The 17,148-nt window shown below is 38.2% G+C and overlaps 2 protein-coding genes and 1 long non-coding RNA gene across 10 annotated transcripts; 1 reads left to right on the top strand and 2 right to left on the bottom strand.

Annotated features, from left to right (window-relative positions):
* Window positions 1-3,549: 3,549 nt before the first annotated feature.
* Window positions 3,550-8,321, bottom strand: LOC125468436 (adenylyltransferase and sulfurtransferase MOCS3-like). Its single transcript, XM_048564154.1, has 11 exons — window positions 7,913-8,321; window positions 7,149-7,241; window positions 6,974-7,029; window positions 6,679-6,743; window positions 5,933-6,007; window positions 5,687-5,765; window positions 5,432-5,470; window positions 5,190-5,298; window positions 4,802-4,920; window positions 4,245-4,361; window positions 3,550-4,141 (listed from the first exon to the last, which is right to left on the bottom strand). Exons 1-11 carry the CDS (start codon window positions 8,319-8,321, stop codon window positions 3,749-3,751), a joined length of 1,554 nt encoding a protein of 517 aa, XP_048420111.1. The 3' UTR covers window positions 3,550-3,748.
* LOC125468437 (RNA-binding protein 48) lies at window positions 8,304-11,799 on the top strand. 5 transcript variants are annotated; one of them, XM_048564155.1, is made up of 10 exons: window positions 8,304-8,444; window positions 8,795-8,867; window positions 9,858-9,982; window positions 10,065-10,148; window positions 10,261-10,341; window positions 10,430-10,569; window positions 10,656-10,770; window positions 10,868-10,937; window positions 11,325-11,387; window positions 11,470-11,799. In XM_048564155.1, exons 3-10 carry the CDS (start codon window positions 9,921-9,923, stop codon window positions 11,545-11,547), a joined length of 693 nt encoding a protein of 230 aa, XP_048420112.1. In that variant the 5' UTR covers window positions 8,304-8,444; window positions 8,795-8,867; window positions 9,858-9,920; the 3' UTR covers window positions 11,548-11,799. The 5 variants fall into 5 exon arrangements, with proteins under 5 accessions (XP_048420112.1, XP_048420113.1, XP_048420114.1 ...); XM_048564156.1 differs by having other exon boundaries at window positions 9,795-9,982; XM_048564157.1 differs by having other exon boundaries at window positions 8,311-8,444; window positions 8,726-8,867.
* A 42-nt stretch (window positions 11,800-11,841) lies between these two features.
* Window positions 11,842-14,954, bottom strand: LOC125468438. Of its 4 annotated transcripts, none has more exons than XR_007250811.1 (3): window positions 13,075-13,342; window positions 12,370-12,621; window positions 11,842-11,977 (listed from the first exon to the last, which is right to left on the bottom strand). It is a non-coding gene; the product is annotated as an uncharacterized LOC125468438 (long non-coding RNA). The 4 variants fall into 4 exon arrangements; XR_007250812.1 differs by lacking the exon at window positions 11,842-11,977 and adding an exon at window positions 12,056-12,070; XR_007250813.1 differs by lacking the exon at window positions 11,842-11,977 and adding an exon at window positions 12,086-12,100.
* Window positions 14,955-17,148: the final 2,194 nt, after the last annotated feature.

Genomic DNA, 17,148 nt, shown 5'->3' with positions numbered 1-17,148 from the left:
TCGAGGGCATTTCCCCCCTATTCGTCCAAAAGTTGTGCAAAAGTGTGTACGTTCAAGCTCCATAGTATATACGTAATCGGACCTTCATGTGCATGAGGTCTCTAACATACGATATATATGAGGCCAGCTAGCAAGCAAAATGAAGCTTACCAGTTTGCTCTCTGTCACGCCATTTGGCCCACTCTAATCACTTCAATTTGATAATAGAGTAGCCCCCAGAAATACATAAAGCTAATGAAAACCTCGTTGATATCTCACGAAATTGTTTGTCTCTCCACATGAACAGCATCCACCGTCCATAACTCACTACAAAAATCCTCAAATCGTAAACCATGTAAGGAAAGCATGATCTCTGTTAAATCAAGACCGCCCTTAATTAATTCTACAACAAGAAATAACTAACTAATCACATTAATTAATTAAATTAAAACGTACAGGTACATGTGTTAATTACGTGTATATATATCACAATAAAGTCCCCTCCCTCTTCAAAACCCTAGACGATGCTGGTTTCCAAACTTCAATTTGTGATCGTTTCAACACTTCTACTATTGCTATCGCTTTTTGTGAGCACAATCCAAGGGCATTATTCCAATGCCAGCACAACTGCTGCTGCCGGTGCATCCACGTCACCGTGGCTGAAAAAAGTAACAACGAACTGGCCACGCCCACCATGGCCACGAGGGTGCCGGGGCCGGCCTTGGATATGTCGTAGGAAGGAAGAGTTTTCGGAAAAATGGCCGGATCCGTTTCGGCAAAGATGGCGGTGCTGTAGAGATCGTTGTGTTGACGTCAGCTCCGATGTCTACAATTGTGGGTTGTGTGGAATCAGATGCCCGTTTAGTTGGCAATGCTGTGGTGGTTTTTGCGGTAATACCAATATTAGCCCATTTAATTGTGGGAGATGTGGAAATAGGTGCCCTTATGGTGTGCGTTGCTTGTATGGCATGTGTGGCTATGCGGAACCGGAGTTGCCTCCAGGGCCGCGCCCTCCGTTTCCCTTTCCTCCTAAAAGACCATGGCCGCCGCGTCCTCCGTTTCCTTTTCCTCCTAAACAACCGTGGCCACCGCGCCCTCCGTTTCCTTTTCCTCCTAAACGACCATGGCCACCGCGTCCTCATCCACCCCCATTTGTGGAGCAGTAAAGTTCTTAATTTTTCAAATTGTTAGTACGTAATCGTGTACTCACCTCTCCCTTCTGAAGGCCTGTCTGCCAGGAGAGTTAGTTTGGTAATTAATTTGGAGTTTTGGTTCACATTGCAGTTCCATGCATGGAAATAGCTAGGGCTTTCATGTTTTTAATGATGTTTGTAAGAGTATGATCAAGCCATGCATGCATGCAATTTATTTGTCTATGTACGTGCCCCTTGGTGTTGATCCTATATTGATGATTAGTTTCCTTTTAAGCGATCAATATGTATTTTGTTATTTAATTAGGAGTAATGCTATTCATACCATGTTTTTGTACCACATTTTTATACCACCTTAGGTGACATCTGATGCGGACAGCCACATCATTTGAAAAATTTGCAAAACCCAAGGAAATGAAAGAGAAAGATTCCTCATATACCACAATCATCATTTAATGAGTAATGCTATTCGTACCATGTTTTTGTACCACATTTTCATACCATCTTAGGTGGCATTTAATGTGGACAACCACATCATTTGAATTAATTAGATTTTTAAATTTAGTTCATTATTTAATAACTAATAACTAAGAAAAATTAGATAATTAAATGATGATTGTGGTATATGAAGAGTCTTTCTCCTTCATTTTCTTGGGTTTTGCAAATTTTTCAAATGATGTGGTTGTCCACATCAGATGCCACCTAAGATGGTATAGGAATGTGGTACAAAAACATGGTATGAGTAGCATTACTCTTTAATTAGATTATAAGCACCACGTTTAAGAATCTTCTAGGAACGTGCATGGCATTTCTCTTCCAAAATTCCATTCCAAGAACCAAATTGAACCGTATCTCATGGAAAACCTTCTATTAAACTTCAAAAATTCACGTCACTTAGTACTACGATCTAATGGTATTCCTCTTCACTTGGAAGTGAGAGGTCTTAAATTCGAATCTCGTAGATAACGAATTCGATACCAAATTAGGCTATCCATTATATGACTTAGCTGAACTCCCCTTCCCATTAGTGTAAAAATATCAACATCCTAAAAAAAACAAAACTTTAAAAATTCACCTAGATCTTTTGGTTAATAGAAATCCGACTACAACACGACTGATCTTCAATCCAAATCGACCCTCTCTTATTAATGTCATGTACTTGAATTGATTAGCGGAATTGTTGAGAAAAGAAGAAGAAAAAAATCACCTAAACTTAGGAGGCGGGTTCATAATATACAAGTGTATGAGATGAACTAATATTAAGGGACGCTTGAATTGACGTGACTAAATTTTGACCATCACAATTTAACTATTTAGACACACATCCGTTTACTATTGAGTTGGGTTTACATATACAAGAATAAATTTCTCTTCCTTGTAGTTTTGTCCGGGGTGAAATTTTATGCTCATGCAAACATGACATTGTGTGAGTGGTTTATGACATGGTATTGTGTAAGTGGCTCATGACATGGTATTGTGTAAGTGGCTCATGACATGGCATTGTGTGGGCGGTTAATTTTTAACCATTCGAAGTCTCGCAAGCGAATCGGGAATATAGTTTGGCCCGACTCTTTTGTCCAATTTGCACTTTAATTTTAATAATTCCCTTGGGCTGTCTCCAACGGGAAAATCCAAATTTTGGGTCCAGCCATCTCCAAGAAATGCATTTTGGGAGGGAAATATAGGAGCTTGAGTTTTGGGGTGGGTATTTGGGTCTTGCATCCACCTCAAATGGATAAGAAATGCAAGCGAGAAGAGTGCTCAGCGAGCTGCAACAACACACGAAGCGAGGAGAATGGCGAGCCCGCGCGTCAGAAGCAACATGGTAAAGGAAATTCGGTGCGGGTGGACTTACAACAAGTTCATTTTCTACGGCTAAGATGCACGAGTCATTGCCATCCATTGACTGTTGCTCCCCTTGGGTTTTGACCAGTGAGGCACGACAAGCTACATCATTTTTAAATCTAACTGCTCAAATCCAATTTAATCAATTTTAACGATATTAAAAAAATTTCGACGCCTCATATTTAAACATGATGGTCAAAATAATATTATTAATTAATCCAAATAATATCCAACACAAGAACTCATCCAAAACTCTATAAATATCCAGCCATTTGTCAAAGATTCATAAAAATTCGATTTTTTCATGTTTCACTACCAAAAATTGTATTTTTAGGTATTTGAATTTTGTAAAAATAAAATATAGATTATAGAAAATTAATTACAAAATTATTAGCAAAACAAAAATTTAACAAATTATAAAGTTGGGGGTGAGAATTATAAGCTCATTACCATCGGAGAAAAAAACTCACTAACCCAAACTATAGATGAAGAGTTGAAAATTCAATTGGAGGTAGCCTTAGGATTATAAGTTGAGAAGAAGAGAGTAAAATATTCCCAATTGCACATAAAGAAAGAGTAAAATGGTTTGTTTAAGTGGAAATTAACATGACCAAAATCTTAATCCGAATTATCTCTTTGTGTGTACATACATGAAAATGCAACACTAACACCCAAAATAAATACTCTATATCAAGACGTATACCTGCAAACTCAGAACGGAAAGACCAAAAAAGGGTATACAGTACACAAGTTCCAAAACTAATCAACTCCCACTAATAAGTAGGGACGTTTGGATCGACCTCATACGCCCAGCCCTCCAGTCCTCCGATGATGTCTTTGGCCGATGTGAAACCCATCTTCTGGAGATACTGAACAGCCCTTTGAGAATCGTTACCCCTTCTACATATTACGTATACTTGCCCACCTGAACCGGAATCAGTACCCCTCTGGTCTTCCTTTTCCTTTAAGGCTGAAGTTATTTCCGGCAACCGAGCCTCCAATCGTGGGAGTGGGATGTTTAAGGAATTCGGCAGAGAAACAATCTTGAAGTGATGTTCTGGGCGAACGTCGACCAAAACATGTGCCTCGCCACTAACTAGTTTCTCCTTGTACTCTTTACTGTTTATTCTGGAGTCTGGCTGAAGTAAGTTCAACTTCAAAGGTAACTGTATTGAATAAATAGCGTGATTGTTAATACCAGTTCTCAATCCAATCATACATTTAAAATCAGATACTTTAAAAGAGACAAATTGTGAGACAAATTTTTACCGGAGTCAGTGGAGAATGAGTGAAGTTTTCGTAATCAAATTCTTGAAATTGCTGCTTAGAGAATGGTGCTTTCACACCGCACACTACGCACTGCGGTGACCTTCCTCGAATCTTAACCTGGAATACAAAGAAAATTTCTAAAATGCGCACCAACAGACAGATAAGCCATATCTGATAAACGTGAAATGTCAACTGTGAAGCTAATTATTCATTTTCAGTTCTAAAAGAAAACAAATCCAGATTTCAAAAAAGCAAATCCACGTAGTAGGATGGTAACTAACTCCTTATTAAAAGTTAGGCACAAACGACCTGAAATCGAACATGTAATCCAATATCCAAAGAATGGAGAGGTGTTTAGGGGAAGGGAAGGACGAATGGTCATTGTGTAGGGGGTCCACTGGACCAAAAGCCTAAATAACTAACATACTGAGGTGACATTGATTACGTACATGCAAAGCCATATGGCTTCAACAATTCTTGTTCTAAGACTAATGCATTCATAAACTCAAAGCAAATTAAAGTCTACTGGATTTCAGTGATACTAAGATGAAGCGTACATTACGTATCCGTCCTGACAATGCATCAAATAAAAGCATGCGTTCTGAGAGTGGTTCTCCAACTGCACTTGCAATCTTAATAGCTTCTAGGGCTTGGAGACAGCCGATGACACCTGGAACTGAAATAATTGAGTAGTAAGAAACAGGGACTTGGTTTCTCAAGCAAGGAATGAAAATACTAAGTGATATATTTTAAATCAAACAAGAAATTAATGATGATTAAACTCCGGATTACCAAATTTTCCTCCTAACCACTATACAAGTTATCAAACTACTTCTCTTTGTAGAACATTTCACCTTGTACAGCGGCAGACTGGGATTGTTAATAGGTAGTTTTCCAGAACTTTATATTCCATGAATTTTTAATAAAAACAATTTATTGACATACCAACTCCTAGGACACCAGCGTCAGAACATCTTTGACATGCAGTTGTAGGTGGTGGAGTTGGAAATAGGCATCGATAGCATGGACCACCATTATAATTGAAAACCGTGAGCTGCACAATTATATTTGGAGTAAATACTTGGAAACTTTAACATGATAAAATACGGCAAATGACAATTTATACTACCTCATTATACAAAATCATATATTACAAATGAACCAAACAAGATTTCTACACAACATACCTGCCCTTCTAATCCCACTGCAGCACCAGATACAAGAGGCTGTAAGAGTATATCAGTACCCATTAGTACTTAGTGGAGAAAATTGAATAAATGAGTAAATGGAAAGTTAAAACAATACAAGAACAACCTACATATCCATACAATATATATACACATATATATATATATATGTTGCATGTATGAAAACCATGAGCTGGTAAATAAAAAAGGTAACACAGAGTGCCTTCGTAACATCATCACAAGGAGCCAATTTACCTTCCCTAACACCACACAACAATCGTTAATCATGTAACGACTAGGAGCATTGTCTGTTGCATCTACTATTATATCATATCTTAGAGATGAGTTAAGGATGATGCTATATTTTCTTCAAAATAAAAGGATGACGCTATATTTCAGCAATTTGGGAACAATAATAAATATATAAGATTGTAAAAGTGTATCTCTGAATTACGATAAAGGAACAAAAGATTTTAAAAAATTGAAAATCTTCAAGGATACTTGCTCATAATTTCCAAAGCATTGGATGTACGTAGTGGTTCTTGGTACTCCACAACCTGAATAGTGGAGTTAATCCTGGGACATGAATCCATGTTAGAATGACGCAAAATAACTATAGTAAACAGGAGTTTTTTCAACCAAATAAAAAACAGGAGTTTGTCTATTAGAAGTTAGAACCCAGCAATTGACTGTGTTGACCTGGCCTGTATTGAAAAAACATTGAAAAAGTAAGCTAGATCCCCCATGCAGCCTCCCTTCCCCAACCCCCGAACCCTCCACCCAATGGCACCCCTTCCTTCCCCATCTTCACAGCCAGTGGTGGAGCTACATTCATTATCTTGGTGTGGGTGATGGGGGTGGGACCCTGGTTTGAAAAAAACTTTCAAAGAAATGCAGAGGTTTGGCGGTTTTTCTTATCAACTTTGCATACCCTTCTGGGACAGAGTAGATACGCTCCGGTCCACAGCCACCTACCTCCAAAGCAACCATTAAATAGTCCCTCCTCTCCCTCTCTAGCTCTCAGAGGGGTGGCGAAGGGATTTTGCTGGGTTTACGCAACAGACAAGGGTAAAGTTGGAAATTCGTTGAAAAAAAACTTAGTGCTGGTGTATTGTATATTCTGAGTGTTAATAGAAGCCCTCAAACAGAATTTGATAGAAATCAAAGGCCAGTATATCATTTGCTATCTACTCCAATATAGGTCATTCTTTTAAGCACTGAAAAATATTCCCAAAAGAGAGACATACGAATGACAAGCAGCTGCAGCAGATTTCACTTTTGGCTGACCAATAAAACTTTCAGTGTGGATAATCTGAAATAGGAAAGGAAACAGTAAAAATTCGTTTAATATAAAGCGAAAAAATATCCACATACATCTGCGCGCACACAAACTCCGCTTAACAAAGCGCACTAAGTCTGCATCACAATAGTAAATTAACTGAGCTTTACCAGTTAGCATTGCTATCTTATATACCATTAAATACATGACATAAAGTGAACAATATGAAGAACAAGAGTAGGAACATGATTTCCAAATTGTACCTGTCTGTGCATATTATTGAGCTCAACCACATCATGATCAACGACCCCCAATCGGCCTAAAGATTCAGTTCCCAAAAAGCAGAAGAGTTCAATTTCAGTTTCATGGTATCAAATCATCATATAGACAATATCTATAGTAGGCATTGTTAAAATCCCAATTAGCCGGAAACATTACCAACACCAGAGGCTGCAAGATACAGCAGAACAGGGGAGCCTAATCCTCCGGCTCCGACCACCAAAATCGATGACTTTAAGAGCTTTGACTGCCCTGAGTCAATCAGGATATAAGAGTCCAATTAGAAAATCTCAGCCATTAAAAAAGATGCAAAAATCATCTCATCGTTTACATAGATGTTATATGAATTACAAAAGCTCAAAAATCATTCTTTCATCTCAATGCCTCAACTTTTATTTTTTCACAAGAAGCCCCATTTAGAGTCTAGGATTGGATAGGATCACATAACCCACTAATTCAACAGGTATGGTGACCGAAAAAATAAAAAATTTGTGTCCAACTTCAACGTAGAAGATGGATTGCTAATTAAGTAAACTTATCCATTCCAATCCCCCAAAATGGTGAAATTACAATGGATAAGTTTCCTTCGTGTCTAATCCCCTTTAAATCCCACAAAATGTAAAATCATTCACCCCTACGTGTAATCCACCTTTAATATACATATATAATGGATTATCCGTTCCAATCCAATCGTAGATACCAAACGAGAATTAAGTTCTTTGTATTACCAAAAATGCAAAAAGAAATTACCCCCAAAAATTACTATTAGAAGTGAGCTCTTTTGGACAATTCTAAATCCTAATTAGGTATGGTTTATAAACATTATAACTTTGCAACATATGCATGCCATACATGTATACATACATACATACATAAACATATAAAATAAACATATACACAGACAGGGACTCATAAAATTATACCTTGGACTCCGAAAGAAGGGAGCAAGAGGTGGCGACTGTAGCGGTAAATCATCTGAGGCGACAAATCGTGGCCGTAGCCCGAACCAACGGACGGGATAGTGGGAGGACAAGAGCCATTGGAAACGCTGCCGTTGGGCTGCTGAAGGGTAATCTCTTGGAGCCGAGCTTCGAGGGCTGAGATTTGACGCTCTATTTCGCTCTTACTGGCCTTCAAGTCTTCGAGCTGGCGAAGAATCGCAGAGGCCTCGCCGCCGCCGTGATCCATGGAGTCGCAGTAACAGTCCCAGAGAGTAAAAGCTGAACCGAGCAGGGAGCTTTTGAGGTTTGGAAGAGACGGTTGCAGCTCGCGCCCCTTTGCGGCTTTTGTCGATGTTTCGCCTACGAGGGGCAATCTTGTCATTTCACTCATTTGTTCAAAACGTCACGCCCTTGACGCCGTTATCATCCAAGCTCTCTCTCTCTCTCTCTCTCTCTCTCTGTGTCCCTCCCCCCACCCCCTCCTACTGTGCAAATTCATCAGAGAGAAAATTAGGTAAGTTTATCTTCTGAATTTCTAGTCGCATGCATGAAGGAATTTAATTTGGTTTCGAGAGGCTAAGGATTGATGTTTAGGATAGTAAATTAGCAAGTTAATTTGGTTTTATAAATTTCTTAATTGCCAGAAGAAAAAAATTAGGAATATTTCTATTAAAATTGGTTCTGTGGAGCTATTAGAGCTTGCGTATTAGGTGTTTGTGAAAATTCCCCATCGAGTTAGAAACAAGGATATGATGCAAATCTGAACGTGGTGTGTGTTGGTATGTGTGTATGTAGGTATAGCGTAGAGGGGTGTTACATTGAGATGACAGGATGCTTAATATACCTATTTTTTTCGATTGTTAGATCGAAGAAGGAAGTTCAATTCATCAAGGATCAAGTTTTGGAGTAGCAGACGCCACGCCACCTTCGTTTCGAGGTATGGAAATCTCGAACTTGGAATCTGGCTGCTTTCGTGTTGTGTTTTTCCTTGAATGCTCTGGATTGTATGTTTGAAATCAAAACTGAAATGCTGTTGCAATGTTTGATGAGTGGGGTTTGTTTTGGTCAGTATTATATCTACTCTTCATGGTTATGCTTTTACTGTTAACTCTTCCAAGTGTTGTTTCGGAACGGAATTTACTCGAAACCATGTTGAAATTATTTGAGTCATGTTTTGAAGTTAAAGTGTTAAACCATTGCTGTCAGAAGGTAACTTGGATTTTTCCAGCAGAATAATGAATTAGGATAGTTGTTTGAGCTGCAAGTAACAAAAGCTACACCTGATTTTCTGGATTCCTGCATCACCTTCTTCACAGTCAGCTGTGGCTGGACTTTGGTTAATCAGCCCGAACTCATGAAATATAGGATTATGAAAGGCTTTTGTCTATGTTACTCTGTCAATCTCAATTTTTTTGCACTTAACATTTTAAGTAAGGTGAATTTTTACTTGATTTCTACACAGCAGAAAGACCTTTTACGTGTTGGATAATAATGTTTGATCAAGTTGGATTGAGAGAATGAACTGATGGTACTTTATCTGTTTCCATTTTTTACTATGCTTAATTTTCTATTGAAAATGAGTTGGCAAGATGCGGCAGCTCTCTTTTCACTTTGGGCCTTGAGAGTCGTTGCATCATGCTAGAAAAACCAGGAACTTTTAGTTTTAGAGAGACGAAGGGATTCTTGACCACCTAATTGTAAAATAAGGCATAATTGGCTGACAGAAAAAGTTGGCACGTTTGGCTTCTGACATTGGCGAAGATATGTTTGTGTTTGTGGTTGTGTTGCATGTATGTGTGCATTTGTGTCTGTTTTGTTAGTGAAAGTAGTACAGCAATTATTTTTGCCTGTTTTTGGCACCCAGAAAATATGTTTGAGGAGCAGAACCAGTAATAACTTTCAGAGCCACTTTTAATTGCTGCCTCAGCTCCTTTAATTCATTGACGCAAGTAACTGGTAGTTACTCCCCTTCGGATTTTGGTGGAACATAATGCCTCGATACAAAGATGAACCTCCAGCGGTTCGCGTTTACACAGTTTGTGACGAATCAAGGTCTGTCCATGGTGCTTATGTATGTTTCCAGAAAGTAGAAACTTGTTTTCAGTGTTTTGTTTATGCATATATTTTGTGGCAGGTATTTGATTGTGAGGAACGTTCCATCTTTGGGTTGCGGCGATGATCTGTTGAAATTGTTTGCATCCTACGGAGAAGTAGAGGAGTATTTTACTATCCTTTCTCTTGTACAAGTTTTAAGTCTTTAATAATCCAACTGTAAAGTGTAGACTGTCGTCCTTCAAATCATTGTAACTTTGGTTGTTTTCCATATTCAGGTGTAAACCAATGGATGAAGCAGATTGTGATCAATTCACCGACGTTTATTGGATAAAATTTCGTCTGGTCACCAATGCCAGGTGATTATGTCTGATGATAACTTGTTGATAATAGTTAAACATAGATCTAACATCTAAGTACCAGACCCTATTGGTTTTAACATTTTAGGTTTGCAAAGAGAAAATTGGATGAGTATGCTTTCCTCGGGAATCGACTTAATGTATCATATGCTCCTGAATTTGAGACCCTTTCTGATACAAAGGATAAGCTGGAAAGCAGGACAAGAGAAGTTCTAGGACGATTGAACCGTATGTTCTTTTGTATAGTCATGTGACCAATTGATTTAAACTTATCATATCTCCCAGAAACATGATATATTTATTTATGATTTCAGCCAGAAGATCTAAGGGGTCTACAGTCAATAAGTCTGGTGCTTTGACTGACCCTTCTTTGCGTGCAATTCCCACTCAGATTGATTGCTTTCCCCAGCATGTAAACTCAAGTCAAAGGTATTGCGAACTTTTAATTGGAAAATTGCTCTTCTTGTCACGGACACAAAAGGCATTTGAAACTGGTGTGCTCAATTGCCTTTCTTTTTCTGGTTAGGGACTCTGGAGAATCACAACTTGCTTCACACGTTACTAACCCTCCTCTTTCAAGAGTTTCATCTGACCAGGTTTGTTATTATTTTCAAATGATTACCTTTAGGCCTCGTTTGGTGTCTAGATTGGATTGGAATAAATAACCCACTATGTTCACGGTATATTGAAGGTAGAGGTGAATGATTTTTCATTTCGAGGGGATTAAACATGAAGGAAACTTATCCCTTCTATTCCTACCATTTTTGGGCAGATTGGTCGGGATAAGTTTCCTTACTGAGTCATTTCATATTCTACCTTCAAGTCAGGCACAATTTTTTTCACTTGTCCATTCAACACACCTTGAATATAAAGGGTTATCCATTCCAATACAATCTTAGATGCCAAACGAGACCTTATTCTTATGCTACTTTTACTGTGTTAAATGGTTAAACTGACATTTGATCCGCTGTAATTCATTGAAGGAGTATTTTCCTTCCCAATCTATGAATCAGACTGTCAAGATGGTGAGGGAGAAGCTCAATAAGGTGATAACATCAATTGCATGTGTTTTTTCTTCGACCTTTGTTCTGCGTTTTGTAAAATGTAATGCATTTTCTCCTCTACCAGGTTCAGTCAAGTAGTGAGCATCTGCAAGATGAGCGTGCATCCAAGAAAACACGGGTGGACAATCGAAGGAGAATTTAATTATGTTTTTTTCTTTCAGAGGAGCAACCCTAGAGGATCGAGAAATTGTCCTCTCGGTCTCGTTTGGCTTTCATCAAATTGTGCAAATCAGATCGCAAGAATTTTGTAGGACGGTCCCAAAACTGATTGATACTGGTGTGGTACGACCTTCTACTCAAAGTGCGCCATACATTTGTAAGACAGACCTACAAGTTTACTTGCCATGTAAACTACGTTGAGTAGCAATTTTAATAGATAATAGTGTAAATGCTACCTGTTTTGTAAGGGACAAAAAAATTCCCACTAGGCCCCTATCCGCCACTGACTAGCGCCTTAGAACCTTGTTTTTTACCAGGTAGCATTGTAGATTGCACATCCAGTGCGACGCTTGTAATTCAGTTCTGCCGCAGGTTTTACTTGGAACGCAAATCTGAGTTGGGCGCAACCCTCCCTTCATTGCCACAAACCGAGCAAATAAGACCAAAACCAAATCATTCGGGTGAATGAGAGAATAAGACCACCGTGATGCAAAACCATTTATATGCTATACAAAATACAACACAAGCGGTAAGACCTATACCGAGGATAACGTTGAATTAGAATTGCATAAATGGCGAAGAAAAGGAACAACTCTAACCCCAAATCCAGATTAATTCTACTTCTGATAGAATATCAACAGTGATTAGCATGAAAGACTTTTATCAACTTTTCCCTTTGACTTAAACAGAAACTTCAACTTTTCTCCAAGTTAAACAAAACATAGAGTGGCAAAGCACAAGTGCTTAAAATCTCACAAAGCAAGTTCATCTTTATTCCGAAACAAAGTTGTCAAAGAATCCAAACCTTTTGAATCCATAGGCACGTTGACTTAGCAATCACGGTTTATCTCTCGGAGCAATCTGCTTCTCGTAACGCTGCCTAAACTTGGCCATCTGGCTCATATGCTCAGCCATTTGGCGTTTCGCCTTCAAGTGGTAGACTTTACCAGCGTGGTGGATCTTGGGCATCATAACCTGCATCAATCTCCCACTCTGTGTCACGTACGATATCCATTGCATCTGAGGGTGCATCCCTTTCTTCATCTCCTCCGATAATCTGCAGTTTCAAAGCATCACTTCTCAGTTATCAAAACATCACCTTTCACAAATTCACACCCAAATCTATCAAAAATCAAACGAAATTGAGAAACAAAATAACTATCACAACTCAAAAACACAGAGCATTTTTCAGTGTATCAAACGGTTGGTAGAAGCATTTCATCAAACAGTTGGTGTTCATCTTCACTTTAAGCCCCAAATTTCATTACTCTGACTGGTTCCCTTTGAATATTATAAAGCACCAAGTTTTACTTATACGCGTTTCATCAAACAGTTGGTCTGCATTGACACTGTTTCCTTCGATGTTCATAATCACGTTAGCTAAACCCTAAACCCTAAACCGTAAGTGAATGTGTCACCACTAAAAACAGAGGATTCGAAAATATACGTAAAAATATAAAAGGGATGGGAAATCTAATGGCGTGTGAAGTGGAATAATACTAGTACTTACAGAGATTAAAGCAAAGCCGACGACAAAATGAGAGCTTCCAAATACGATCGTCAGGTTTGATACAAAATCAGCCGCTCTGACGCCCTTCTTGTTGCTTGGTCGTCAAAACAGAGTAATCAAAATGTGTCCGACGGCCTTGTTAACGCGGGCTTACAATGAGATTTGGGCCTCCACCTTACAATTTTGATGTTTTCTCCCAATTTTCGAGGCTGCTATAGTACATTGAAATACTTATTTGGCACATCGTATAAAGGACCGCATATGAATAATTATACCAATCTGGTTGTTTGCTGCAGTTTCGTAATACATAGACTCCGGATTAATTGTCCTGGCCCCACTTATTATAGACAGCTCACGCGTATAACTAATCTTTACTAATTTATTCTCAATCAAAATCCTCTAAAATTACCAATTCAACGTTCTAATTAAATAGAATATGAATAAAAAATATATGACAAAAATGTAATTTTACACAATCAAATTTTTTTTTTTTTCAAAATCTCATCTACATGTAATCTTAACATATCTTTAATTAATTAAAAAAAAAAACAATACAAAACAAAATTTCACACTCCCACATTCTCTATCATTCTCTTTCTCTCTCCTACTTCAAAAAATAAAATAAAAAAAAATTTCGCACCCTTTGTGTGTGCTCATATACTATACATTCTAAAACCTACAAATGACCATTTACCATAGATGTGTAAAGGTGTTATACCCTTACATAACGGCGGCATGGGTTCAAACCCACCAATTACTAATCTAACGTCTAACTTATTCACGCATCGTTTCACTCCAAAAAAAATACACTCTAAAACCTCAGTATTATTTAGTCGGGTAGGAAATTGCTCGCTCTCTCCGTTCCCTCAATCCACCGCACCCAACACCGACTCTCGACGCCGTGTCCGTAGCGAACCACAATGCATTGCTGAAGACCAGCCGATGCCTCACCGACGACCGTATCACCAACGAACTGATGCCCTGATTGTAGATCTGAGGAGGATGGTGAACGTGATGATGGAGCAGGTTCTATGTCTTTGCATTGGCTTCGTTTCGTCCTCCAGAAAAGGGTCTTACAGACTTCATCCTCCAGAAAAGGGTTTTACAGAGTTAACCAGCATTTTGTGTTTAGAGCTTTTTTCGATTTGGAAATGCAAAATTGTGAGCAACTTTGTTCGGTTTACTGGGTTGGGGAAGATGCGGTGGCGAGAAGCCATGTTCCACAATTGAGGTGTTCACGAATTGACTGAGGGTGGGGTGGGTATGGTGTTTGTCACCGGAATTGAATGAGGGTGGTGTGGCGATGGCGTTTGTTGGGGTGTGGGATGAAGGGACAAGGGCGCTGTTTTTTTTCTTTTTGTTTATAAAATTTTTGAAACATGTTAATAAGGAAGTTTAAAAGAAGATAATAGTTTGGAGGCAGAATATATCATCACAATTTTGTTTTTGTTTTTTTTTTTTTTTTGGTCCTTTTTTCTCATTAATAAAATTAACAATAGTATTAAACACAGTATAAATAATACGTCGTTAGTCCGATACTGCATCAAACGTCTGATTAATTTAATCAGTACTATATGGTGGTTATTTATCTTATCAGACAGAAATAATCAATACAGTCTGAACTGCCAAACAAAACCTTAATGTAATTACTTATTGACGGTTGATGTCTCTGTCATTATATATGAATGTTAATAAGTGATTGTAATAGTATAGGACAAGGATTGTCCGCCTTCCCACTTCTAGTGCCCTCCTGTGCCTTATTGTTTGTGTGGTCACAAAATCACGTCAACATTTTATATTACTATTCATTTTTATCTTATTATCTCTATAAAAAAATAATATAAAATGTTGATGTGGCTTAACCTTGACCACAAAAAACAAGAGAGCACGGAAGGACACCGAAAGTGAGAGAGCAGGCAATCGTTGTCCAATAGTATATGGATGTATTGTACTTAAATCTCCAATTTCGAGTGCTACTTATTTCTGCTCAGCTTTCAATGATGTTTTTGACTAGTTTACCCTTATGTTAGAATGACCTAGAATCATTTTTCTTCCATCTCTCATAATACTTGGGGAAATACCCGAAAATGAGATAATTTCTTAATCTTGTGACAGAAATAGGACAAACCGGTCATGTACAAGCCATGCACAAAACCAAAATTATTAAAATACTCACATGTAAATACTAAAAATCAAAAGCCAATTGCATCATTTTCTCATTTGGAAGAGAGGGATGTCAAGAGAGCTCTGTGAGCTCTGGGTTTCTGGGCTGATCTCCGATTTCAAAGAGAGGGAAGTCCAAAGAGAGATGAGAATAGTGAGTTGGATTTTGGATAGACCTCATACCTCTTATTTCGAACAAAGAGATGCGAGAAAGAGGTGAGATAAGTGAGATGGGTTTTGTACTATATTTTATGTTTTGGCCGGAAAGTTCCATTTTTTTCCAATGACTGAAGCTTCGACATGCATAGTACGGTAGGGTGTTTAGTTCCAAGTTCTTTCATCAATGATTTTTGTTTGTAAGATGAATTAATACTTAGAAGTTAAATTAGGGTTTGTATTTCATGTTGGGGCCAATGGATTGTTGAATAAATTTCAGGTTTTGACGTGCTACAAAACTGGGATGGAACAATTTCTAGTTCAAGTACTCAATTGCAAAAACTTGTGAAAATTTTTCCATAATGTGCATATGGTGTGCATGGCTACATCTTAATATGAAAAGCGGGAATGTTCACTAGTTATGATACACGTATGTTGTGCCTCGGAAATAAGTGAGTATGACCACAACCTAGCTGGCCTCGGCAAAAAACTAAATTAAGAAAAAGCTTAGAGGATGTTAAGGATCATGCGTATCCATGAAATAACGACAACGAGTATCATGTTTTCCACATGCATGATTAAGCAGTGTTTGATATACATAACAAAACTTTTCAAATTGCCATTGTAACCTTATATATGTAACAATTATGTTTTAATTGTATCCACTATACCAATAGGTTGCATTAAAGTTTCTTATTAATGTGAAAAGCAGCTTGTTGCTCGATCTCCAGTTTTGTGCATTTACTTTACATATGATGTGCATGTAATGTGCATATAGTGTATATGAACAGGTGATGATGTCATTTTTCTTATTTCAAAGAGGTAGCTGTGAGCTCTGGATTTTTGAGTTAGCTTACATCTGTGAGCATATCATGTGCATGTCGTGTACATACAGTGAGCAAATCAAAATTCATCAAACAAAACACCATCATTTAATGACAAGGCTTTGTTCCACCCTCAATGCAAGTCCAGTGGTGGTCTCGAGCCTCGATTGTTTGCCGTGTTGCCATAAAATGGCTGGAAAACTCATGGCCTGCTTGAGTTTCAATCCTAACAATTGGGGATGAGATTTGTGACAAGGCTAGGTGTTTTGGAATCGTGAGGATGAGATGAAATTGGTGATGGCTTCGATTTGGACAGTGTTGGCCGGGACGATTGTGCACCGTGTGTGCATAATGAGAAAGGGAGAGAGAGTGCATGAGGGAGAAAGTGAGAGAAGATGGAGAATGAGGGGGAGAGAGAGAAAGCAGAGAGAAATAGAGAAATAGAGAAATCAAAAAATGGGAGGAAATAACCCATTTATATACGAGCGCAATTAAGTCATTTCAAGGTGTAAGAAAAATTCTATTTTTGTTTAATTGTTGTGCATGGCATGTGCATATTCAAAATGTCCTATTTCTGTTCTAAGATTAAGGAATTGTCCTATTTTTAAGTATTTCCCTAATACTTTTGACACAACCATATATTTGAATTTGAACTAAACCACACAATAAGTTAATTATAATAAATTAGTATTGAACTTGTTATTTACCAAAATTGAACGTAAATCCCCACTTTTACGTAATCCTTCTATACTAATTTTACCAATACTAGACAAACAACTTGTTAGGCATAGCCACATTAGTTAAGTGCTCCCCCAACACTCGAATTCAAATCTCCTAAATAGTCTAGAAAGGTCGAATACGGTACTTGACACACCCCGATCGAGATCAGGGCGTGCTGGCCGTCACGTGGAAGTGACGTAGCCATGTGCAC

The sequence above is a fragment of a genome, unplaced genomic scaffold (genome assembly GCF_019419815.1).
Source record: "Pyrus x bretschneideri cultivar Hongxiangsu unplaced genomic scaffold, Pyrus_bretschneideri_v1 Contig38, whole genome shotgun sequence".
Lineage (NCBI taxonomy): Eukaryota > Viridiplantae > Streptophyta > Magnoliopsida > Rosales > Rosaceae > Pyrus > Pyrus x bretschneideri.
Note: the sequence above shows the minus strand (reverse complement) of the source record. Positions and strands in the feature narration are given on the sequence as shown.

Bases quoted from the DNA above. Each gene is read 5' to 3' on its own strand.
- LOC125468437 (XM_048564155.1), top strand. From the start codon at position 9,921: ATGCCTCGATACAAAGATGAACCTCCAGCGGTTCGCGTTTACACAGTT. The intron at 10,149-10,260 runs GTATTTTACTAT...TTCCATATTCAG, and splicing joins TCCTACGGAGAAGTAGAGGA to GTGTAAACCAATGGATGAAG. The intron at 11,388-11,469 runs GTGATAACATCA...CTCCTCTACCAG, and splicing joins TGAGGGAGAAGCTCAATAAG to GTTCAGTCAAGTAGTGAGCA.
- LOC125468436 (XM_048564154.1), bottom strand. From the start codon at position 8,321: ATGAGTGAAATGACAAGATTGCCCCTCGTAGGCGAAACATCGACAAAA. The intron at 5,471-5,686 runs GTAAATTGGCTC...ATACTCTTACAG, and splicing joins GTTGTGTGGTGTTAGGGAAG to CCTCTTGTATCTGGTGCTGC. The intron at 5,299-5,431 runs GTATGTTGTGTA...ATAATTGTGCAG, and splicing joins CAGTGGGATTAGAAGGGCAG to CTCACGGTTTTCAATTATAA.